Source organism: Haplochromis burtoni, unplaced genomic scaffold (genome assembly GCF_018398535.1).
Source record: "Haplochromis burtoni strain Fernald_Lab_line unplaced genomic scaffold, NCSU_Asbu1 Contig_244, whole genome shotgun sequence".
Classification (NCBI taxonomy): Eukaryota; Metazoa; Chordata; class Actinopteri; order Cichliformes; family Cichlidae; genus Haplochromis; species Haplochromis burtoni.
Window position 1 is genome coordinate 399,759 of NW_024582605.1, and position 24,003 is coordinate 423,761.

The 24,003-nt window shown below is 41.6% G+C and overlaps 3 protein-coding genes across 6 annotated transcripts in view; all 3 read right to left on the reverse strand.

Moving 5' to 3' along the window:
- spen (spen family transcriptional repressor) overlaps positions 1–8,748 on the reverse strand; it is a 28,521-nt gene extending 19,773 nt beyond the window's left edge. The window contains exons 1-2 of one of the 2 annotated variants that reach the window (XM_042227136.1): positions 8,597–8,748; positions 2,272–2,592 (exon numbers count right to left, since the gene is read on the reverse strand). In XM_042227136.1, coding sequence (XP_042083070.1) covers positions 2,272–2,471 — 200 coding nt within the window. In that variant the 5' untranslated portion in view covers positions 2,472–2,592; positions 8,597–8,748. Of the gene's footprint in view, positions 1–2,271; positions 2,593–5,348; positions 7,036–8,596 lie in introns of those variants that run through there. The other variant, XM_014338683.2, reaches the window with a different exon arrangement.
- Positions 8,749–9,231: 483 nt separating this feature from the next.
- On the reverse strand, positions 9,232–12,027 carry tmem82 (transmembrane protein 82). 3 transcript variants are annotated; one of them, XM_014338684.2, is made up of 7 exons: positions 11,981–12,022; positions 11,412–11,874; positions 11,236–11,305; positions 10,872–11,070; positions 10,295–10,709; positions 9,930–10,117; positions 9,232–9,439 (listed from the first exon to the last, which is right to left on the reverse strand). In XM_014338684.2, exons 2-7 carry the CDS (start codon positions 11,503–11,505, stop codon positions 9,359–9,361), a joined length of 1,047 nt encoding a protein of 348 aa, XP_014194170.1. In that variant the 5' UTR covers positions 11,506–11,874; positions 11,981–12,022; the 3' UTR covers positions 9,232–9,358. The 3 variants fall into 3 exon arrangements, with proteins under 3 accessions (XP_014194170.1, XP_042083072.1, XP_042083071.1); XM_042227138.1 differs by having other exon boundaries at positions 9,232–10,117; positions 11,412–11,849; positions 11,981–12,027; XM_042227137.1 differs by having other exon boundaries at positions 9,232–10,117.
- A 6,951-nt stretch (positions 12,028–18,978) lies between these two features.
- mad2l2 (mitotic arrest deficient 2 like 2) lies at positions 18,979–23,400 on the reverse strand. The gene is made up of 8 exons (XM_005938146.3): positions 22,958–23,400; positions 22,580–22,698; positions 22,410–22,481; positions 22,215–22,315; positions 22,018–22,112; positions 21,065–21,138; positions 20,889–20,981; positions 18,979–20,802 (listed from the first exon to the last, which is right to left on the reverse strand). The coding sequence occupies exons 1-8, from the start codon at positions 22,995–22,997 to the stop codon at positions 20,764–20,766; spliced, it is 633 nt and encodes a 210-aa protein (XP_005938208.1). The 5' UTR covers positions 22,998–23,400; the 3' UTR covers positions 18,979–20,763.
- Between the last annotated feature and the right edge of the window lie 603 nt (positions 23,401–24,003).

Below are 24,003 nucleotides of genomic sequence, written 5' to 3' on the forward strand. Positions count from 1 at the left end.
TTCACTGCATATTTCTTTAATCATAGGTATGTGACAAATACTTGAATTTTGAGCATTTTAAAAGATTCTGTAGTTTTTCTTATGTTAAAATATTAATATTCTATATTAAAAAACATTTTTACAATGATCATTCGTTATAAATATCTGCTGCGTTGTGAATTCTAAAGAGGAGAGAGGGCTGGGGGAAGGAGTTGAAGGTGGGGTCAGGTCAGGTGAGAGGCAGAGCAAAGAAAGCAATACAGGTAAGGTTCAAACTCACAGGCAGTAATAATGCACCAGCTATTTTGGTTAGTGTGGAAAATGGAGAGAGACAGGGGTTCAAACTAGGGGGTTAGAGAGGACAGCTAAAATGCACAGGGCAGGACATACCAACCTTTTGAGAGAGTGGTAACTTGACCTATTATTCCAAATACAATTTTGGGAGATAGAACTTTGTGAGCAAAAACTGGGCAAAAATGTTGAGTGGAGAAGGGAAAAAAATGAAGAAAACTAGTTCACAACAGAATACGTAATCCTCGTCTTCAGCACACGGGACCTCATGAGCACAAATGAGTGGTAGTGTCTGTTTAGTTAAAACAATGAGGACAACTTTGGCCTTGTAGAGATCCATGTTAGGATGCTTTGTGTGCTGGAAAATGTCCGAGTCTAAATATCCATCCAAACAGGAGTGAAAAAAACAAAACCTGTGTTGTATTTCAGTCCGATGCAATAAATACATGATATCCAGGAATCCACCTTTAGTTGACCAGTGATTCCCCAACAGCAATGGTTGATGTGAAAAATTAAGTCTTGCGTCTTTTGCATTAAGTCCTGCACATTCCACTTTGGCCAACACCGTTCACAGCAACAAAGTAGTCAAATTCCTTTTGTAGAGGGAAGGAAATATGGCCACAAAAAAGTTAGGAATGAGGAAGATGTCACATGAGTAATCCAAGTTCTTGTTCATAGTAGCACCATACTCATCCCAACGGTGAACAACATGCATAACAGTTCAAAACACTGTTGGATGTTTATGTCTGCCTTTTCGCTTTCAAGCAGAAGAGAGTGCATGCTGTCCCAGCCTGGACAGAGTCAATATCAAACACTGTTCATAGGTGCAACGCGCTGCTGACACGGTGTAATTGTATCCAAAGTTTAATTATAGTTCCACATTTAGGAAAGAAGGAGGTAATCCAGAAATTTGACGTAGGTTATCTCCAATAGCATGGATGGTAGCAATTTTCCAGTCACAATTTCCAGCAGTCCTCTTTGCATTGTATGATCCAAATGTTCGCTTTGCTCATCGAGTCTGCAAGTCTCAGTTGTTGGAAAGTTTAAAAAGAAAAAAAAATCATCTCCACAAAAATAAGGCGGGAATAAAAGTCTTTTGCTCACTTGTTTCTGTTGATTCTACTGAGTCGGATCACCAGTAGAGGTCTCCCAGCACTCAATTTGTAATGCCCTGATTTTAGACATAATCCCAAACAAAATGAAAAAAAAAGAACCAAGAAAGCAACCCATACCTTTAGAATGACCGCATATCCTTTAAGTACTGGGCCAGAGTTAATCCAACAGTGGGGAATAAATATCCTCTGTAGATCCTCCACATGACTCCAGCCCGCGACAGAAGTGCACACCTCAGTGAGGTGGGCATTATAACTTAAAGCCAAATTAGACTAATCCAAACAATGGTGTTCTATACATGTAATGTGTGCTCTTGGTTGTTTGGTTACATGATGAAAAAGGGGTGATATTAATCCTCCGACAAGGGCACGTAACTCCAGATTAGGGGAATCCCGGGGATGGCTGCTGGACCACTCTCTCTTTTTCTCTCTTTCCCCCACTCTGTATTCTCTATCTTTCTCTCTCTCTCTCTCTCTTTCCAGAAATCGCCAATAATCCTGGGAAATTTTACGATATCCAATCTTTGCCCCGTATTTTCCTCAAATGATATTTCCACCTCACAGAGATGCTTAAAGGTCACAAAGATAATCCCCAACAGCCATTTAAACTACTGACTATCATTCGACTATCAGATACACTTGCAAACGTGCCCTCGTTTTAACAAAAATATCTTAAGTGTCTACCTGTAAGTAGGAATCCAGGAGCGCTGGCTGCGCTCTGAGGAACTTAGAAGGGATTCCTATTAGATTTCATTGTCGAACACAAGCTCATTTTCTCCTCTTTAACCCCCAAACAGGTAAATGAACAGATGGTGAAAGATGGTTGGAGGTAAGGTGTTTACCAGAAACTACGGTTCCCCCTGCCTTCAGAGAAACTTTGTCCACTTACCCGTCTAGTCTGCGTTCATAGCGTCCATCTCTGCTGTGAAGCGACGTGGGGGGCCCATACACGGCCCCCCCTGCCGCCCTTGTGAATCCTGATACATCCCGGCCGCGAGAGCTTAAGGACAGACTATCGTCCAGCCCCCTCGCCGCACTAGGAATTGTTCCTGGTTCATTGTAATCAGTGCGCAGGTCTCTGTCCCCCATCTTGTTGACAGCATTGTGAGCCTTCTGAGCACTTTTAATGTCCACAAAATCCACAAAGGCCGCGACTCCACCTTCTGATCCCCGCTTGGGCAGGACCTTGACACTCTCCACTCGTCCATATCTAAAGTCAGAATAGATTAAAAGCATGGTTACCACCAGGTTTGCAGCTGCAAATGTGTTGCATAACTTTTTAGGAATGGTGAAAAACACACAGGGTTCTGCACAGTCCTGAAATTGACTGTGCGTACATGTGCACAAATGTCTGTGGCAACGAGGGAGATGAGGCAATTTTGCTACTCTTACTTTCCCTACTGTGGTACTTTCTAACACGGCAACAGTAACCCAGCAACTGGACTTGAAACCCTGCCACATTGCGTGTTAATAAATGCATAGATTTTCTAAAATTAGCACGTTTTCCGAGCAAAAGGTGCTGCCATGAAGACACAGCTACTGAAAAACACACAGATGAGGTTTGAGCAGTTTATACAGCGATGGGGTTTCTTTAAGAAATTCCTCATTAATTTACTGATTTATTTATTTATATATATATAGTATGTATATGTGTGTGTGTGTGTGTGTGTGTGTGTGTGTGTGTGTGTTGTGTGTGTGTGTGTGTTGTGTGATGTGTGTGTTTGTACAAGACACACATGCAGAGTATATTTATATTATATATTATAGCCTATATTTATTTTTAAGGTGTAAAGGGAGTTATAATTGCTGAATACACCCTTTTCAGTCTTGAAAATGACAAAACACCTGATGAACTGAGGATTCAATTTTGGGATGAGGAGGCTGTTACAGAAAATTTCTCCCACTTGAGAGTTAATAAGCTGTTATCATCTTCTATAGCCCCCCCCGCACCACCACCAAAAAAATGGGTCTTTTAGCAGTGTGATTTTTTTGCTGTCCAAGACAGACAGTAGGGTGATCACAAAATTTATTGGCATGCCAGTTCCCAACACCGAACAGCCCCCGACGCCATTTTAGAAAAGCTGTTCACACTGCTTACTCATTCTGTCGTCCCCCATCTTCAATGACTTCTATCACACATTGGGCTGTCATGCACCTGCATACCCTCGCTACCTCTGGGTTAACGCTGGAGCTGAGGTAGCGAGCTGAAAAAAGGGGGGGGGAAAGGGCTCGCCAGCACCGTTCCCCCTACTGCACAAAAAAGAAAGAGATGCTGCCAGTCGCCATCCCCCCCAAACATAACGTTACGTTGTACTTCAAACAGGGGGTTATGTAAATAAAACGGTGTATATAGGTAGCTCATTTTTACTGCTGCTCTCGGAGGCTGCACGTATTAGATATGAGCCATATTTGTAGCTGAGTCTCTGCATCAACCCACTGCAAATAATAAGACCGCGAGAGGGCAAAGCACCAAATGCATATCATCTGTTTTTATATTTCATCCAGCTGTAGGTTTGGATGAGGGTGGGGGAGGTGGGGGGTGCTGTGGGACGAGTATGGCTTTCGGTTACACTGTGGTTATTAAGGATTAATGTTGCCATTTAGCAGCTTTCATCCGATATGGCGACGCCCACACAGTGATAATAATTAAAAATCCAAAACAACAACAATAAAAAAAAAAGGTCTCATATGGGCAAACTGGTGTTTTTGGGGCTGTCTGGTTTCCAGCATATGAACGGAGACGCGGGCTGCTATTTCCTTGACAGCCGAGAGAGGAGAGAGGCGAGAGCGCGCAGACAACCGTGAAAGCCACACGCAGGGGAAAAAAATAGAAAGAAAACGTATTTAAATCATTATTCAGCCCGAGGAAGATAACAAAGAGCTAAAGGCACACAGTCTCCAGCGGCTCGCTCTTAACCAAAAGTAGCAATGGAGCTCAGTGCGATTATGGCAGGCTGCATTACAAATATACATGTGTGTGCGTGTGTATACATGGATATGCTGTCTGATCTCCCCTGAAATCAGATCACGCTGCAGGCTGTGCGAGTCAGCGCCGTTTTAACAACCATTTTCTGTAAACACTACAGCGTTACAGCACTGCACATCTGCTCCGCGGCACAGCCGAGCCCGGTCAATCACAGCCAGTTTGCCGCGGCGATGTTGCAGCGTGGACGGCGGCGTGACGGCGTCACCTTTCGGCTTCTACAGACTTGTGTTAAGATGTAGGAACGGAGCAAACGGCACGCTCTCGTAGATGGGTGCACAGCGTGCTAATACACCGCGGTGTGTGTGTGTCTGTGTGTGCAGGTCTGACTGGAAGCAGTGACCTGACAAACTCACAGAGTCGAGTCAGACAGCAGAAGCAAACACAGAGACTTTATGGTGTCTGCCGGAGATGCGGGCACGTATAAAAGCACGGGGCTCTCCGGGTAGACTGAACTTTGTTTACATTGACTGTGCACCACAAAAACAATAAACAATAAACAAGAAAAAGCCCCTTCTTTACGGTCACCCGGTGGAAAGGTACGCTGCTTAAAAGTCAGCCTGCTTAAAAATCAGCCTGCTGGCAATGCGCACCAGGAAGACGTAAGAGGGGTGAGTAAAGTTATCACCTAGCTCGACAAGTTAATAAGCGTGTCAAAATGGCAAAACCATATGTCCGCTGGCTGCTTGGCTTGGGGTGGCTGAGGCGTGCTAGCAGATTTTGCTTTTTCGTCTCAGCTCAAACGCAGGAGCACCGTGTGTTGTTGTTGCTGCTCGGATTGTGTGTATGGAGAGAGAGAGGGGGGACTGACAGCACAGTTGCCAAATGGGACTTTGCTACAGGGAAACCTCCTGCTTCATCCCGACTTCTCTAAAATGTGACACAACAGAGAGAGAGATGCTGGACGTGCACCGCTCTTAACATTACAAAACGCGCACAAACACACACATACACACACGCCGCTCATTTGTGTTTCTACTCACCGCTTGAAGTGCTCAATAATTTTCTCCTCTCGTACATTTTCGGGTAAATTTCCCACCCATAAATGTCTGGTTTCCCGGACCATACTGTGTGCTCCTGCTCCCCGATCATACAGATGAGTTTGCTATGTCCGTTTCTCCCCGTGCAAAATACAAAAGCTCTGCAAAATAAACGGCGGACAAGAAAAAAGATGCTTGGCGCAAATCATTGACTGCTCGTTGTGGCCCAATGTAAACCATTAGGCTGAATCCCCGCACGCTGTTTGATACTCTTCAGTGTTAAAGCGCGATCTTGCACCTCATGAACGCGCTCCGGTCTGTTCCCGTGACTAGGCGCGTCCCTGACACCATGCGACCTTTGGGTGTCGAAAGAAAGCATGTAGCTTCCTAAAAAGATGCAGCAACTTCGCTTGTAATGAGAGGCACACCGCGCAGGCGTGGCTTTGTGTGTGAACTTCTTTTTTTCCCCCCCGATGAGACGGTCTTTCACCCCTGCGCATGCGTGAGAAAACCCCTGGTTGAATGGTGGTGCTTTGACATCTGCAGCTTCACAAGAGGATCCCATCAGTGGCAGTTAACTGTGCAAGGTGAATCATCCTGCGCACAGCACACAGTGAGCCCAAGTTTGGTATTTTTATGTTTCAACGTTGTAATAGTTCAGTTGTTATCAAAGCACAGGCAAAAAAATGTCACCCCATAATTGTAAAGTGAGCCATCAGCTCACATGTTAAAAAGTTACAAAAGCCTTCAGTGTTGTTCCCTGTCACTTAGCTGGTTGGCACTCATTTACCATATCCAACTGCTGGTACTTCAGATCACTGCTCTGTTTGTCTGCACAACAAATCAGCAGAAACAGCAGTAGCTGCAGTCCAGTCATTCATAAGAATCAGGAGACTAGATGCACTCTCATTCTAATCACAGGTTGTGTTGAAGTTTTTGACACTTGAAGCGGAAACTTGCACACAGGAAACAGGAAACTGAAGGACAGCTGTGGGCTACTCTGCATGCTAATAATCTAACAAGAATGTGCTGCAAGTTAATCTGTGACCAACTTATAATAAGTTATAATAAGTCTAAGAGATTTTTTTTTCTCCTTAACTTGAATTAGTGTGAATAATATGCTATGTCTTCCCAACACTGGTGAGATGTTTTAGAGTAGACTGCTATCTGGAACAGAACAAAACACCACAGGAGGGCCTTTTTGTCTCGTTCAGTTGGGTTCAATACACTTTCTGTTTATCCCTTTAGTTTTGCACTTAAGTGTGTGAAAACTGAAACAAAAATGTTTCCACATAAGCTGATATAAGGCACTGTTGCAGGGAAATAGGGGAAACCACATAATTCATAACTTATGTATGACAGAAAATAGTTTGCTTGTCAGTGTGTCAAGTGAAATTACAGGAAGTTTAGGTGGATTTTCATGAGTTTCATATTTTGACAGATATGAAACTTATGTGGGAAACTGTTCTTTTGCATGGAAAAGATCAACGTACTGCTAGATCAGTTTTTTAAAAAAAGAAAGAAAAGCTGAGGCAGTGACACAATAAATAAAATCCCCAAAATTCAGAATCCCCAAGCCGGATCGTCCAGAAAAGCAATCCAGCAAACTCGAGACAACACGGCTAAGTTTACAGTAAGAAACTTTACCACACTGAGGTAGTTTGAATGTGTTTGAAACCTTTAAACTTTGAATTGATACATATGCCTTCTGCATGTTGCACCTGCAGTCTGTCAGAGCAACAAAAAAAGATGCTTTGACACATTTAACAGCTTCTACTACTGGGTTACAAAAGGCACAGGGAGCTGTTAAGTCAAGTACTTTGACCTGGTCTGAGCTCTACTTTAAGCTAATAAGTAACACAAAACAATCAGGCTCCTGTCCAAAAGTCCAAGAGTACAGTGGCGATAAGCCCTCTTGTAAGGGAAAATACAAACTGTATGTGTGTGTGTGTGTGTGTGTGTGTGTGTGTGTGTGTGTGTGTGTGTGTGTGTGTGTGTGTTTTTCTTTGACCGACTATCCCCATTATAAAACATGCACACTTTCTCTGAATGACCACCATGACTGATAAATAACGGACCAAATAATGATGTCCACATAATCAAGAGGGGCGTCAACATTTAAGTAAAATGGTAGATGAACAACTATTTTCTCCACATTGTGTTGTGCCCAAATCCTCCTTGGAGCTGAATTGTTTTATTTTTTTATTTTATTTGTAATTTTTTTGCATGTGGAAAATGATCACTGGCTTGTTTGGTTTGAAAATAAAGCTGCAACTACAGCGGGGCATTATTCTGCTTTTGTTACTATATTAAGAATACTTAAAGGGAGAAGTGCGCCTGCGTTAAAATGCAGTAACAGGGGACACGCGAAACTGCTTTGCGCATGCGTCCACTGTGCCTATCAGATGAAGACAGAACAATCTGGAAATCTCCAGAGGAGGTTACAACGGCGCTCAGTCAGTTCTATGGGCATTTTCACCGTACTCGGGTGCTCAGAGCGTCCTCCCTATGTCTACTGAAAGCGTCCTGATGTGGAACTTTACTCCATTAAAAGTCTAATAAACCTCTGGGAGTACAATTTCTCATTTTGGTGGATCGACTAGACACCAAAAACTAAATTTCATCTTCAGTGATTTTCAGACGTGGATTATCGTGGAAACTGGACCGTCAGGCTAATGTTTCCCCCTGTAATTTTTTTTGACACGGGATGACGGGACTGACATAACAAAAACCCTCTCATGGAATATGTTTCTGTCTGTCCACAGCTCTCAATAAAGACAGATCTAATGGGCATAACACCGGCGACACATTGTGGATTTAATTCGATATGGGTGTTAAATTGTCACACGAAGTCAGGCTTTAACCTTGGCTACTGTTATTGAGACAATGTAGCACAGGCTGGAAGGGCGGTATCTCAAACTTCCTGATAAAAAGCCCCTTTGAGTGTAGCCTAATAAAGCGAATTTGCTGCCATTACAACAACAGTGTGAATTAATACGGCTTGCTAGCTGTTTAACAGCGTGTTTGTCCAACAAAATGGAGCTAAGGTCGACGCATAATCAAGTAAACTAGCCTTTTCTTTGTCTAACGCCATTTTGTGTGTCTTTGGAGCACTAACGTTGTCGTCAGCCATTTTGCCTTTTCTTTTCAAGCACACAGCCTTTGAACACTAGCAGAGCACAATGGTGTTTGCGGGCCTGTCGCGGGGAAATAAGTGAACAAACAACAAAACAATAAACGAATAAGCTTACCCACTGCCCAGGCTGTGTGGTATGCAGTTATTGGATGTTTTCAGTCATGTCAGTACTACACTTAGTAATGTTAGCTCCTCTGTAGAGTGCATTTACCTGCTGTAACAGCGACTGCTTTAATGGTTAAAAACGACGACGTGATATGGGAGTCTAAATTTACATTTTCTGTCGGGTTTTTTTTTTCCAATAAATGGAATAATTTCCTATTTTGTGCAGCTTTATTATTCTGTTTCTGTTGAATGCCTACCTTATACTGCAAGAATAAAAGAAAGGGGTTCAGCGTTGGTGAAATATAAAAAAAATGGGTTTTGTATTGCTTCTCAACTGAAAATGCTGGGAAATGCGAAATCTACTGAATAAAAAAATAATAATACTTTGACCTTAATCTGCTCTACTGGAAATGATCTCAAACGGTAAATCTTCCCAAGAGGTCACACAGACCCAGATAACCATTATTGTTGAAACAGTATGACTAACCAGCAAGAAGAAAACAAGCTTAAAAACACATCCTTAGCATCCTAAGAAGTAAAATGAACTCCAGGACTTGTTGAAAGGCTGCCTATTGAATAGTTGTTGATAACCATGAAATTGTTCTTTTAGAAAATGTGAAAAGACTGTAAACATTCCTTACATGATGAGTTGTGTCAAATATTTAATACAAAATGTATACTACATCGTAGGTAGAAAGCAACGTTGCCTTGATATGATTTCCACTAAATAGTGCCATTAAAGAGACGTGCAGGCTTTAAAATCCCAGAGTGCCTATCTCTGATGCTCTTTCTTGAAGGCTCGTGGTTTTTGCTGACGCTCCCTCCTTCTGTACTCTGTATAATCCTCTTCATCCTGTGTGAACACAGCAAAATATGATGCTAGAAACATGGGTGACTGAAGACATGCCTGCTGTTAAGCTACAGCCAGACATATAGCTTAGTGAATGTAGCCATGATTTCTTGATATGCATGATTCTCAATCACCACATGAGCTACATTTTAATAGCAAAACAGACCCGACTCACCTTAAAAGTCTATTCAAATGCAAGGTTTTTTATATTTGTTTTATTTTGCATTATACTTTGTTTAAACCCCGCAACTTTAAATAGGTCAGCTCAGTGAAAGGAAAAGTAGACTCAGTATTCTGAGTCAGAGATCACGTTGACCTGAATCTGTCTTGGGGGTCTTAAACCTTCTCCACCCGGGATACAAGTTGGAAAAATCGAGTGTCATCTTGAGACTCATCTAATGAACATATTGATATTCTGCTCCAGTTTTGGGAGGCCTCGGTGGGAACGAAGTGCTTTTGGCCCCGTGTGCCGCTCCCAGGGAGACTCACTGACCTGTGAGGATGCTGCATCCAGCAGATCCTTGGTGGGGAGTAGACAGCTAGCCTCTCCGAGGAAACATATTAGGATGTGGAACACGTCTGCCCAGCGTCCAACAGTCAGCATCAGGACCATCAAACCCCCGAGACGCACCACCACTGCGTTGAGGACGGCCTGGCTGCTAGGCAGACGGTGTTGCTCTTCTACAGAACCATGACAGAGGACTATTAGGGAGAAGTATTTCATTTGCATTTAAACAAACTAAAAGAATGTCTTAGATCAGCCACAGATGCTGTAGTGATTAGTCAGGTGAATTGAGAAGCAAGTGATGCTACTGGCATATCGCTTTGTAAGGGCTTATGTCTTTAAATGTTTCTCACCCTGCATGTACACCACCAACAGCGTATAGCAGATAGTAAGTGGTGTCCAAAACCTAAGGGCTTCTGTTGCAGAGAGGAAATGTTGGTTGATGGTTGAAACAGCAGCCAGCACAGCCACAGAGAAGGTAATGATGATGGTCCTGCACAGCATGGGCAGCAGGGAGCTGCCCGATGTGAGGAGGCTGATGCAAATGCCGCAGTAGCCCTGTGAGCTGTGGAGTTTATACAGAGCTATGACATGGTGCAGCAGGTTTGTGGCCTGCCTAGCCAGAAACCAGCTGAGTGCTGCTGCCAGGAGTAAGCATAGCCAGCGCTGCGCCGCCCCCTCGTGTAGAAAGTGCAAACTGCAGGTTAGGGCGCAACCCAGAGAGAACTGGCTTTGAACTAACAGCTGCTGCAGAAATTTCCCCGACTCCTGGGAAAAAAGAGGAGCACGAGTGATGAATGAATCAAAGCAGACGACGATGGCTGTCGCGACTCATCCTGACACCAACTCAGCAGAGTAAGCCACAGAAAAATCACCTTATACAGCTGAGGCATATTCATATATATTTTTATCACATAATTGGTTTCTTACTGGTCCAGCTGTAACCAATCCAGAGACAGCTCGAAGACAGAATTCTAGTACCACCAGTGAGGCCACACGGGAGCCCACTACACACAGTATCCCAGTTACAAAGAGAAACTGAAGCAGCCCAGTAAGTCCAGGTTTTGTCCTTATCGGATGACCGGATGTCTTCCGAGTTGATGTGTCTTCACCATTTTTTTTACTCCAGCTCCAAGTTGTAGGGAGGAGGGGGAAAAAAGTCACATCAAAGACATAAAAATAAACTGTGTGGATGATGAAATCCCTCTAAAATCAATTATTTTTAAAAGTGAAAATGGGAAATTCTTCAGCAAAACACCACATAAGTCTGTACACAAGAGGCGACCTCTCTCACCTCTCCTCCAAGAATAAATGCACTCTCAACAGGGAGCACAGCACAGAGATCCCACATGCAGCTACCAGCCCTGCAGGTCAGATAGCCGTGAATTTCGAGCACAAGTAATAACAAACCTCAGACATTTACTCTTTTAATAAATGGCCCGCAGCCGTGCTGAAGGATGAGGAACTCACCTTGGAGTAAACTTTCCAGTGGATTTATATCTAGAGTCAGCCACCCTGGTAAGAAGTAGGAAGTTGGAAGAAGCCATGTGATGAAAGAGAACATAGTACTACCTCAAGGGAGGAAAAATCACCTTGAATGTCTATAAAAGTAAGCTACTTTAAGCATCTGCACTCTCAAGATTCATCTTTTATGGTTCATAGATCGCGTTACAGTGTTGTGAAGTATCAGCTCAGCGTTTCCGTTTTCTTTCTGTTGCCCCAGCGTTGTGCTTTGCTCACCCAGAAGCCTGTTCTGTGTCCTGTACCAAAGTTCAACTGAGTGTCAGTGGAGCAGAGGCGCCCTCAGGCCTGAGTCATGGCAAGATAGTGGAGGTTATTGCACCATGGGAAAGACTTTACACTCTCTTTGAAATATAGTCGCAAGCATTCGCTGAGTTCTGTGGTGATCTGCACGTAACAGCGTGGGATTATTCTGATGGCATTAAACACAAGAAACAGTTGTAGACTTGCAATATTATTAAACAGCAATATTGTAATAATAATATGTGAAAAGAAATTAGAGTGTGCACAGTAATTACCTAAAGAGTTATGGGTAGGCAACTCCAGGCCTCGAGTGCCGGTGTCCTGGAGGTTTTAGATGTGTCCATGATCCATCACAGCTGATTTAAAGGGCTAAATGACTCCTCAGCATTTCTTGAAGTTCTCCAGAGGCCTGGTAATGAACTAATCATTTGATTCAGGTGTGTTAACCCAGGGTGCGATCTAAAACCTGCAGGATACCAGCACTCGAGGCCTGGAGTTGACTACCCCTGAGTTATACTAAGTGTGTGGGATGAGGTGTGTAATGGTAGATTTAAAGTTGGGAGAAGATGGAGCTCAAATACAGCTGCAAGCACAAGTTCAAGTGTCACGTTTCTACAAATATTATTTTATTATCTCATCAAGAAACAGTTGTTTGAAGCAAAATATACAGCAGTGTGCAAAAGTCACCTCATGTGTTATTGGAAAAATGCAAAGGTACAAAGAAATCGTCAGGTGTCGGCTGTGTGCAGGCAGGGGTTGGACCCAAAATGCAGGCTCTCAGACACGAGGGATGAACTCAAAATCACAGCTTAATTGGCTGGAAAGGAAAATGCATGCAACACAAAAACTAAACTGGGAAAGAATAAGGTAAACTCACGGGGAAACCACACAGCCATGAGGGACGACGGGACACCGACACAGAGAAACACAAGGCTGAATGAGACACAGAAGGAGAGCACAGCTGGGAGAAATCAGAACTGACGAGACAAGGAAGTAAAGCAGGATACACTCACATGAGACGCAGACCTTCAAAGTAAAACAGGAAGTATAACACTGAGACACAGTGGAGACAGAGCAACTAAGAAACACAGAGACATAAACCATAAGGCAGAGAACTCTAAGAACCAAAAGGCTAGAGATGAAAAATAATACACAGAGGGAAACACAAAGCACGGAACACAAGAAACTACACTCAAGGGAGTAACTAAAGACCAACAATGAGAATACAAAGTGACAAAAAACACAGGAAACTCAAAACACTCAGTCAAAAACCCAGGACCCTAACAGAAATACAGTATAACAGTTTGTACAGTACAGACTTGACAGCCAGTGTTTGGTATGAACACCGTTATTTTTGAACACACTCTGATCTCTCTTTGGCAGCTTTCTTGTCTTTAAGTAGTTTTCAGGAATAGTTTTCCAGGCTTCTTTAAGGACATCCAGCTCTTCTTTGGATGTTGGCTGGCTTTTGTTCTGTTCTCTGTCAACATGATCCCACTCTGCTCGATTAATGCTGGGGGCCAACCCATGACTGTCAGTGTTCCACTGTTTGTGTGTTATTCAGTGTGTTTATTCAGTTATGCTTTTACTGCATTGGCAGTGTGTTTGTTTGGCAATGACTTTATGGCAATGATCCAAATCACACTCTTTCCAAATGGTCGTGTATGGTGGCTCAAAATCCAAATCTGTGTTTCTGTGTTCATAATTTCATCAGTTTTGACAAGACTGGCTAAAAGGTGTCCCTAAACCAGCCTCCACAGTGTTATACATATGGCTGTTGACATTCACTTGTTGTACCTCTTTTCTGACCTCCTCCTTCTATAATGAGAGTGATTCCTTAAGAATGGCTTCCTGACAGCCACCCTTCCACTGACACCATTTCCTTTGAAGCTTCAGTGAACAGTGGATAGATCAGCTGAAGGACCAGATCCGTCCCTCGGGTCTTATGTCAGGTCTTTTTTAAGGACACACTACTAACCATGAATCACCTTGTCGTTGCAAAAATTACTATTGTATCTCTGCTAAACTGTGTCATCTTTGATATTTAGACTCAGTGAAAGAAACTGGAACAAATTGCGTGTTTTCGTCACATTCTTGTAGTAACCAAGTGCCATAAGATACAATGTCTTGATCAGTGTTGGGACTAACTCGTTATTAAGTAACGCGTTACAGTAACTACGTTATTATTGTGGTAACGAGCACGGTAACTAGTTATTATGCCAAAATCAGGAACGCGTTACTCATTACTGGGATTTAGATAGGCTCGTTATTTGTTACTTCGTGTGGTGGCTATCGCAGAGCTCTCACAGATTCAATAACATTAGCAAGTGGTGGAAACCAGCAGGTGGATGAAGGAAAAGGGAGGCAAGAGGAGAGACCCGAGGCGGCCGCTGGTCCGAGAGTGTCAGGTGAACTGAACTTCAGGTAAGAAGTTATAACCTGCAGTCCATCTGGGTCAGATATGAACCAAGTTTAGTAGGAGTTTACTTTTGTTGTGCTGACTTTTTCGTACTGCGTGCTAGCTAGCATGACAGAGTTTCTATACAGCTGGGTGGTGCTATAATGTTAATGATGTTGAACTTTTGCCAACCGTCTAGTAAAAAACGGAATCGTCTCGTATTCAGAGAAAATATTACGCGTTTCGTATTGAGGTGAAAAGGAACGCAGTTTATGTTTCAGCTACAATGAAAAAGACACAAAGCTGGAGTTACTCTGTGTCTTTGCTGCACAGTTGCCTCTTCTTCTCTCATCCTCTCACCATCTCTCTCCCGTTTCTACTTCAATCATGAAACTGATCAATGATCAGCTGATCGGCTTTTCTCTCTTGTTTGTTTATCGCCACTTTGCGCCAGAAAGAGGAAACCAGCGGATGTCGGCTAAACAACAGCAGCACGTTTAAGCTTGATCAGCTGTTGTTAGAATTTATTTAATATTAATTTCTAGTATCAGCTGATGTTTGCTGGAGCCACAGCTGTAAAGCTGCTGGTCATGATATCGGTTTGGTATCTGGTGAGAGGGAAACATGAAGATGAAACCAGGAGATGTCCTTACTGAGATCATCAGAGCTGTGATGGAGAAACAGGTTTACCTTTTAGGTGACATGAATGAGTTGAAGGGAAGTTATGAACTGTTTCTGAGAGACAAATAACACCAGGATCCTTTTTTATGTAGCTGACAGCTGGTAACTGTGCAGGGGCGGGTCTAGCAAAGTGTTGCCAGGGGCCATGTAGGGCATTAAAAGGGAGAGGGGGGCACAAGGAAATACTTTCTTATTCTCATTTAAAATGTCTCAGCTTTAAAAAATAATTATCTGAGTCTTACAACAAACAATTGATAGATTGATGCATATATACCATCAGAACAGTGTACATCACTGTCACAACAGTGTTTATTTTCATTCAAAGGCTTTATGATTTTTCCTATAATGGTGGGCCGGTCTCTAGTCAAAATGCCCGGGCGCAATTTTTTTGTCCCAGTCCAGCCCTGTATGCAGCTCATCTGCAGTCTGGTGTTACCTACATCTTCCTATTCAGAAGGCAGAATTTCCGAGTTCTGAGTACAATCGAAAGCACCACGACTGCAGTTTTTGTGTTGGATGTAAAAAGCAGGCTAGGATAGAATCAGGCGTGGGATTTCTCTCGTGGAAATGTGCACATTATTTTTTCCTTTCTATTGGTAGGTGGCACAGTGCACTTGTGGCAAGTAAGCAAGCTAGAAGACTGTCAATCTTGCTGGGTATCCAGTTACTGAGGCAACACATTAACAAGAGAAATCTGAGTTAAACCAAAGTTACTTTCCCTAGTAACTAGTTACTCTGAAAGTAACGAGTAACTTGAAGTAACTGAGTTACTTTTGATAGAAGTAACTAGTAATGTAACTAAGTTACTAATTTAAAGTAACTTACCCAACACTGGTCTTGATGCATGCTCAATCATCCAGGTAAGGAAATCGCAAAAAGTTGATTCTGTTCATCTGGACGTAGCATTTTGTGGGAGAAACGTTTCATCGCTCATCCAAGTGACTTCTTCAGTCTCAGCTGACTGCAGGTTTCCCCAAATCTTATCAACAGTACATTTGCACAATAACTAAAACTAGCCCACTGAATCAACAGTGGACTGTGAGGTCAATTCCTTGATCATTAATATGCAAATTCTCATGACCATTGACCAACAACCACTGATCAATGGCCATGAGTACCATTCACAGAGAGTTGGGGAATGGCTGCAATCACAGCATTGTAAGATGGTGAAAGATGTACACTTAGGCCCCCTCCTCGATTCAGAGATGGTCTTTCCCTTTTCACATAAAGAGCCTACCTGACTCCCCCCTCATGCCACTTAGCCGCTAAGCGGATGGCACAAGACAGAAGAGCTAACTCGTCGGGCCAGGACTGCAGTCTGTTCATACCTACAAGCCAGTTGACACTCTTTCAGTGATGAGGATGGACACATCCTGGACAGGGAGGATCACTGGTTTGAGTGGTTGTTGGACAATGGTCATGACAATTTTCATATTAATGATCAAGGAACTGACCTCACAGCCCATTGTTCATTCAGTAGGCTGGTTTCAGTCATTATGCAAATGTTCTTTTTATAAGGCTGGGGAAACCTGCAGTCAGCTGAGACTGAAGAAGACACTTGGATAAGCGACGAAACGTTTCTCCCACTGAAAACGCCACGTCCAGATGAACAGAATCAACCTTTTGGGGGCCTAAGATACAATGTAACATTGTTCCTTGCTAAGTTGTCTGTTATGTGTAGACACAACTCAGGTTCATCCCTTGAGTTAGGTGTCTTTTTGGTGCCTTTTTTTTAAATTTCAAGGTCAGTGTTAACGAAAACAAATATTTCTCTTAAAATGTTGAGCTACAAGGACTGGACTGAAAAACGAGTGAAAACACAGTCAATATTTAAAGAAAGACTTTGAAAGACCGTCAGAAACCCTGGAGAACTGTTGCTCAAGACCAGTTAAAATATCTGAAAGTCTGGCTCCTTAGAAAGAAAATCTAAAGAAGTACAATATTGCTTATTATTTTTAGGTTTGTGGGAGATGTATGTATAGGAATTTCTTTCACTTATGTATTAATCACGTTATTGTAATGCCTTGGTGCCACTGGATTTTAACGTGTCTGACACTCATACTTAAGACAAATGGTGAGGGTGTAGTAAGGATGTTGGGGGAAACAGGAACTCCACAGGAAGAGTCTTTTGTCTCTTCGAGGACTCTGGGAGGTAGCAAGGGAGTGTGAACCTTAAGGTGTGAAACAGCTGTGTACTGCTTTTTGTTCCTGGAGAAGGTATTTAACTGAGAGCCATGCTAGGCTCAGTGAGACTGCTGACCCTGCCCCGTGGTCATGTAGGCTCTGCATCAAGCTTGGTTGTCTGTTCTTTGTGTGTTTGGATTAAAGAATGTTAGCTACTGCTCGTCTGTATGCTTTATTTAAATGGAAAAACTTCCACAACATGTATCACATAGGGCAAGGAGAAATAGGCTGCAGGCAAGCTCAGTGCGTGTCCGTAAGTGGGCAGCACTGTACAGCATTCAAGTTAATGATGAATGAGTCTCTACCTCTACCTGCAGAATGTCTAAAGCAGAGTGAAACAACACTGGTGCAAGCTGTAGTCTTATTAGGATCCACTATGTCCTTGCAGATTGTCAATCCAAAGTGCTGAAGTCTTCTACCGCGATTCTTCTTCCTTCCGATTTCAAGGATCAAATGATTTGAATGTTTGTTAACCAGACTGGTTAAATCAACTTAACGACTTCGTTCACATGCAGGATTCTCATTAACTCAACTTCTCAGCTTAAAATATGACACTTCAAGATAAGTAAAAACAAAATCCTCTTGCTTCTTCTGAGGTATTACCTTGTATGTACTGTAATTAAAGTAAGTCGCAGGGATCATTGAATTATGTGTCTGAAACAGTACTCGGACTGTACTACAGTACTGCATTTTGCCTTTTCAGTGAAGCCGAGGAGTAAACCTGCATGCTGTTGTGTTTAGCCCAAACCATTAAACTCTACAAAATCAACTATCTTTGCTAAGCAGTGCACTATCTGCACAGGCTCTGATGAAACAGGAGACTAACAAACCACATCGAGCTGGCCTTTATCACTGAGAAAGAGTCATTTAACAGGGTCAAAAACAACAGATGGATTAGGAGCAAAGGACTTATGACAGGCTGAGGTACAGCCCTTCGTCTCAGTCGCTGATTTACAAGTGCCGGAGAGCAGAGATTCCTAAGCAGGCTGGTGAGTGTTTGTGACTCCTACAGGTGAGCAAGACTTTTGTAAGACTGTGAGGATATAAAGGGAATTTGTAATCCTTCAGTCACTGCTTTTTGAACTGGTTTATTTCAGTCATGAGCTATGGTTTAGCCCCAGGATATTTGATTGACTTTAAGATACCCTAAAAGTGTTAGTATTTTGTTACGAAGACACAACTGTCCAAACTTGCTGTTTCAGAGCGCAGTGAAGCTCAACACTGAAGCAGTGAGTGAGCGGTGATTCCAGCAGATCAGCCCCTGAGACGAAGGAAAACTGTCCTCATGGACTCCAACGGTTCCGGCAGCGTGCAGTACGACCGCTGGAATGAGGACAACATCAACATGAATGTAGAGGCTTCACAGTCCTCACTGAGGAGGTGAGACTTAGAGGATAGCAGCTGGGCTTGACACCACATGAGGACTAAGTTAAACTGACAAAGGTTAAATGTGTTTAATAAAAAGAATCCAGGTTTTATGAGTTTGACATTGACCATACAGTTTAAATCAAGTGTAGGAGAAAGGTTGTAATAGGTTTTATCCATGTATCCATCTCACTTAAACTTCCTGCAACCTATTTTTTATAGTTTAAATGATATGTAGTTACTTCCTCCAGGGAACTTGTGTTTTTGACAGTGTTTGTGTGTCTGTAAATGGGATCGCTCCAAGTTCTGAATGAACTGTGGTATAACTTTGTTTTAAAGGTGTAGAGTGGGGTCATGTTATTAATCCATTAACATTAAACTTACATCCACTATAGGTACCAAACCACAGGTACCAAATAAACCCGCCCCCTTTCTTTCCCATTCACAGGATCTGCAACAGCATGTGTGTCGGCAGCACTGGAATAGTAGTAAAAGCAGCAGGAGCCGTAGCTGCACTGGTGGCAGTTTACATCATAGGATATGTGACGGGGTACTACATCCATCGATGCCCGTAGGGGAACCAGGAGGTCAGGAGAGAAAAGAGATTTAAAACACACCAAAAAAGCATAAGCTTCATATGCAGAATGAGCTGTGACTGAATCGGATTTATTGTGATCAGAAAATCTACAAATTCATGGTTCATACTGATACTACAGCACATGAAAATGGAGTTATATCATTACATGATGTTCTATGAAGTGTAAAATATTCATTCATATCCTTCTCCAAAAATATCAGGCTGTTTTTTTGTCCAAACTGATAACTAGAGATAAACTCCTTTGGGCAGGAGATACCTTTGGATCTACTGACTGTGGTATTTCTGTGGACTGCAGGAGTCTTAGATCACCTTGGTTTAGACTGAGGGTGAGCAATAGTTTAGACAAACATTTGTGAGTCATTTGAAGATCAGCCACTGTGGAAGTTGACTGAGTAAGTTTAATGTTTGCTACTGCTGGTCTTTTAGTGACACTCAAACTCATCCAGACCTTCTGCTTTTGTTCAGTTTCTTCCCAACTGTTCTGAACAACTGCAGCTTCAACAGTTTTGGATCTCAGCTTCCTTTAATACATTTGTATTTAACACATCTACTCCACACACATACTCCAGTACATAAGCAGTAAAGACAAAATGGATGTTTAAAAACCTACTTTTTTACTTTTATGCTAAAAAGTGATCTATTTTTAAACCTCAACTCAATCTAAGCTATCTCTGTTTTTCATAAAAGAACACAACCTCTGTGTTTTCTTAATGAACTGAACTTTAGAGAGCCTGTCGTGTTCGTGTGGTATCAGATCATTTTAATATTTTAAATCTATGAAGTGTCTTTTGGTTTCATATGACACAATCCTGCAAACGATACAAATTAAGTTTAAGCTTTAAGTTTATTAAGGGCTAAACTGACATGAAAGTTAATGCCTATGAATCATTGTGCAAACAATACCAACCATTTACATTTAAAAGCATTGTAAACAGTTCAGTTGCATGCAAGGCTGAAGATCTTGTGTTAATGTGGTATTCTAGCTATTGTTATGCAGACCATAAATGATCTGCTGTCAGACAGGAAAACTCATATTCTTGTGCCAGAACTACTTTGTGAGACACTTCATGTAGCTAATCGGTCTCCGTGGTATTTAGACCTCCTGTGCATCATTTCCCAAACGGCAGATTGAAAGCAGACAGCTCGGTTGTACAAAGACAAACTGTTTTCCCCATTTTCCCTGTGTTAGTTTATTTCTCGCACATTATTGGTTTTTGTTAGATTTCCTCCTGTAGCACTTGGTTTGTTTTTTGCCCCTTGGTGGAATTAACCACCTGTTTGTATGACTTCAACTTGTTAAAAGATTCAGATTTCAGATGTTACTCTTCCACCCTAAAAATCTCCATTCAAAAAACAACAAAATACATTACGTATCAGCACGGATGCACAGCTACACTGACCACATTCATGACAATATCAGACTTGACTGCTATCAGCAAAAAGGATGATATTTAGCAGTGGAGTGTGATGAAGAGCTGAAAGACTTTCCTGGCACATAACGGGAAATAAATTAAAAATATATACATTTTAACCAACGGCCCAGAATTTCACAAACAGAACCATAATCACGCATTTATGTGGAATGAGAAAATGGCCCACGCTGATGATAAAGGACTTCTATCAACCCAGTGTGCGAGTCCAACCTTTAACGCCGCCAGAAGCAAAGTTAATGGACCTCATAAAAATACATTTCACAGGGAACATCACTCTCTCCCCATGTGTTCCTCAACAACTCATCAATTCAGCACTGATAGGCTGTGTTGAAGATTCTGCCTGGGATTCCCTGGTGTCACAGATTATCTCCTGCAGCATGGTTTCTGCTAAGAAAGCATCTATGTTTTCTGGGCTCTCTCTTCCACATACAGCTGCATCTGTTAAAGGCAAACAACCAATGTGGACATGCAGATGACAATAATTCACCATTAAATGAATCAGTGAGTGGGATGCTTCTGCTTACCTTTACTATATCAGAAGTCATAGTCTTTAGTGGAATGAGTCTAGGCTCCTGCATGTGGACTTCTTGCTCATCAGCGACTATCCATGGAAAATCCTGCAGAGGCAAACACATTAATGTGACCAACACATGTAAATAACAATTCTGTGTTTCTGAGTAAGTGCATTTAAACACTTCACCTTAATTACTTGAACCTTCTCCATATTGCGAGTAGCAGCATCTCTGGTATGTACTAGTACTGTAAACGAACACCCTGTGACAAAAAAAGAAAAGTAAAACAGTTCAATCAGTCAAATCTATGAGCCCATACCACCTTATGTGCACTATAATGTCACCTTTCTCTGGACTTCAGTTTAATTGGCATAGATTTCTGACAAAGGCTTGATTATTCCATCAATTAATCTGATAAGAAATGCTTTTGTCTTATTAATTAGCAATAATAAATATAGAAAACTCTACAGGTATTTCAAAATGAAACCCCAATTGGTTTCCATTTTAGAAATTGTAATGTTTTAAATTTTAACTGCATACAACACCTGTCAAAAAACAAACATAAAAACTAAACCTTTGACTGTATTTCCGTGTCACGTTTTAATGGAATTCTTTTTAAAGAAAATGTTATCTAAAATCCCAAAATATATAAATAATCTCAAGTACAGTCAAAGGGCAAAGTCAAATAAAATAAGGTATATATACACAATCTAAATTGACCTTTACTCTGTCTTCTTGGAAGGCTTTCTGACATTAATAAGAGTTCTGACAGTTTTCTGAGGTAGATTTGGTGTGTTCTCATGTTTATGTGTGCCAAGTGAATGAGTTAGTTTGTGTCTGTAAGCCTTTAAAGGAGAATGTGGTGTTTGCAATGAAGAAAAGTGAGCACAGACTTAAATAAATGTAAATCATTTGCTAATGAGTAAATCAATTTATGCACCTCCTATCTTCCAAAGGTGAACACAAATATTTACCCCAGTAATGAAGAGAATCCTCTTAAGCTGCTTAGGCAAGACTTTGTGCTGAATCATGTGACTTAAAGGATATCATTTAAAAATCTTTCCAAAACTTTGGCAGAGTATATGAGTATATAAGCATGTATGTAATTGTCTTCTCTTCCGGTGAGCCACGATGACATTACCTGGTGGATTACTATTTAAAACAGCATCACACACGCTGATCTTCAGGATGAACGCCCTCAGCAGCTGCTCCACGTGTGACAGCAACGTGTCTGAGCTGTGAAAACACAAATAGCAGTCAGTGACCAGTGTCACAGTAAAAATGTATTTCAACGGAAAGATGCTTCTTTTTAGTAAACATTAAAATGTGGAGGGCAACCTGATGGAGAGCAGTGGTGGCTGGGAAATCTCGAAAACAAATCTCTCTACTGGATGATGCTCTTTGTCCATGATGACCACAACCACCTTCTCTGCATCGTTCTAAGAGGCGAATGGAGGATATCAGAGCAGTAAGAGGAGAAATGAGAGTACACTTTGTGTGACATTGACCCGTCACTTTCAGGACATAGCTTACCTTTTCAATGAGTGGCTTTATACAGTGTAGTGTATCTTGGATATACTGATTCAGCTCTGGGTGACATGACATCTGGAATAAAACACACCAACAGAAGTCCTGTATTAGAGAAGCTAATATGCACACACCTAACAGCTGCAAACAAATAGTAATAACACATAAAACAGTACCTGCACAGGCACGTTGTACTTCTTTCGCTTCTGAAATATCCCAGAGGGATAAACCTCACGGACATACAGGATGAGATGAATAGCGACCTCCAGGAATTCACACAGAATGTCAGCAACCACTGGAAAACATGCGAACAATAAAACCTCTGGTGTTCTTGCTAATGTGACAAAGTCCCGCCAAACCCAATGAAAACATTCAGCAATATAGCGTCGCCTACTTTAATTCATAGTAAAAACCCAGGCAGACAGTGACAGCATGGTTTATGTAGGTTCCATATGCCCATGACTTTGCAAGGGGGACAACTACCTATTGGAAAATTAACAGTAGTCTCGCCGAGCTGACCAGACCTGGTATATATATTCCTTTAATGGCCTTACCTTGCCCAAAATTGAGATCTTGCCTCGTTAGAGTTGTCATGTTTTACTCCCCTGGTTCAGCAAAATTAAATTTAAATGCTTAATTTTCTGTACGACTTGCTAACTTGTGTAAAGCAGCAGTCTTACCGGTCCTCGTATTGATTTTAATGGTTCAATATCTCGTTTTTTGTTGCTGCTGTACCTGACAACCGAAGAGATAAGAAGTTCAGTTTTTACAGAATTTTACACGTGTTTAAAAAAACCCGCAACGATCCACATGAAGACACCCGGAGACATTAGCAACCTGCCGACCCGAACCGCGGCATTTCTTTTTTTTGTACGCGAAGCTTCGTCGCCCGCCGAGGTGACGTCACTCGTTGTTTACAATTGCGTACTCTGCCGTCCACTTGTGATGACGTGAATGGACCGTTGGTTTTATTTTTAATTTCCACCTTTTTCCCCCCGCAACAGTTATTACAAAATAATAATAATAATAATAATAATAATAATAATAATAATAATAATAATAATAATACCGCGAGGTGATTGGTGAAAAGCACTGAAACATTTATTTTTGTCTTATATTATATTATATTTTATTATATTATAATTGATAATAGGCTTTATTTCACTAATTAATTGAGTTCACAATTTTGTTTTGATAATTACCAATTATTAGATAATTATCAGATTTTTTAAAAGTTGGTTTTAATTTTTTAGTTATGGTTTTATACTTGCTATGACAGCTTCATGAATGAAAATATCCTTAATTATCAGCCTTGCCGAATGCAGGTATTCTGTCTCCTCGGCAAGGTTATGCCATCCCGAGGTGTCCCATTGCTCATAAATATGAAAACATACCAATTACGCATGAAACATATTGAATTAAAACAGTAAATCATATGCAGCCTAACTAAGGGTGACTAATGTTATGCCTGGTTATTTAGACAATCACAATAATCTGTTTATTACGCTTATTCTTTTTCTTTTTACATTTTTTGGTTGTTTGAATTCAAATGCTAACTTACATCAAAAGTCCTCTTCACTCTCTCTTTTTTTTTTTTTTT

Excerpts from the sequence above, each read along its gene's own strand:
- tmem82 (XM_042227138.1), bottom strand. The coding sequence starts at position 11,505 with ATGTTCTCTTTCATCACATGGCTTCTTCCAACTTCCTACTTCTTACCA. Across the intron at positions 10,710-10,871 it reads GATTGGTTACAGCTGGACCA|GAGTCGGGGAAATTTCTGCA; the intron begins GTAAGAAACCAA and ends CTTTTTTCCCAG. Across the intron at positions 10,118-10,294 it reads GTTGGTGGTGTACATGCAGG|AAGAGCAACACCGTCTGCCT; the intron begins GTGAGAAACATT and ends ATGGTTCTGTAG.
- mad2l2 (XM_005938146.3), bottom strand. The coding sequence starts at position 22,997 with ATGACAACTCTAACGAGGCAAGATCTCAATTTTGGGCAAG. Across the intron at positions 22,113-22,214 it reads CCACCACTGCTCTCCATCAG|CTCAGACACGTTGCTGTCAC; the intron begins GTTGCCCTCCAC and ends GTGTTTTCACAG. Across the intron at positions 20,982-21,064 it reads AGAAGGTTCAAGTAATTAAG|GATTTTCCATGGATAGTCGC; the intron begins GTGAAGTGTTTA and ends TTGCCTCTGCAG.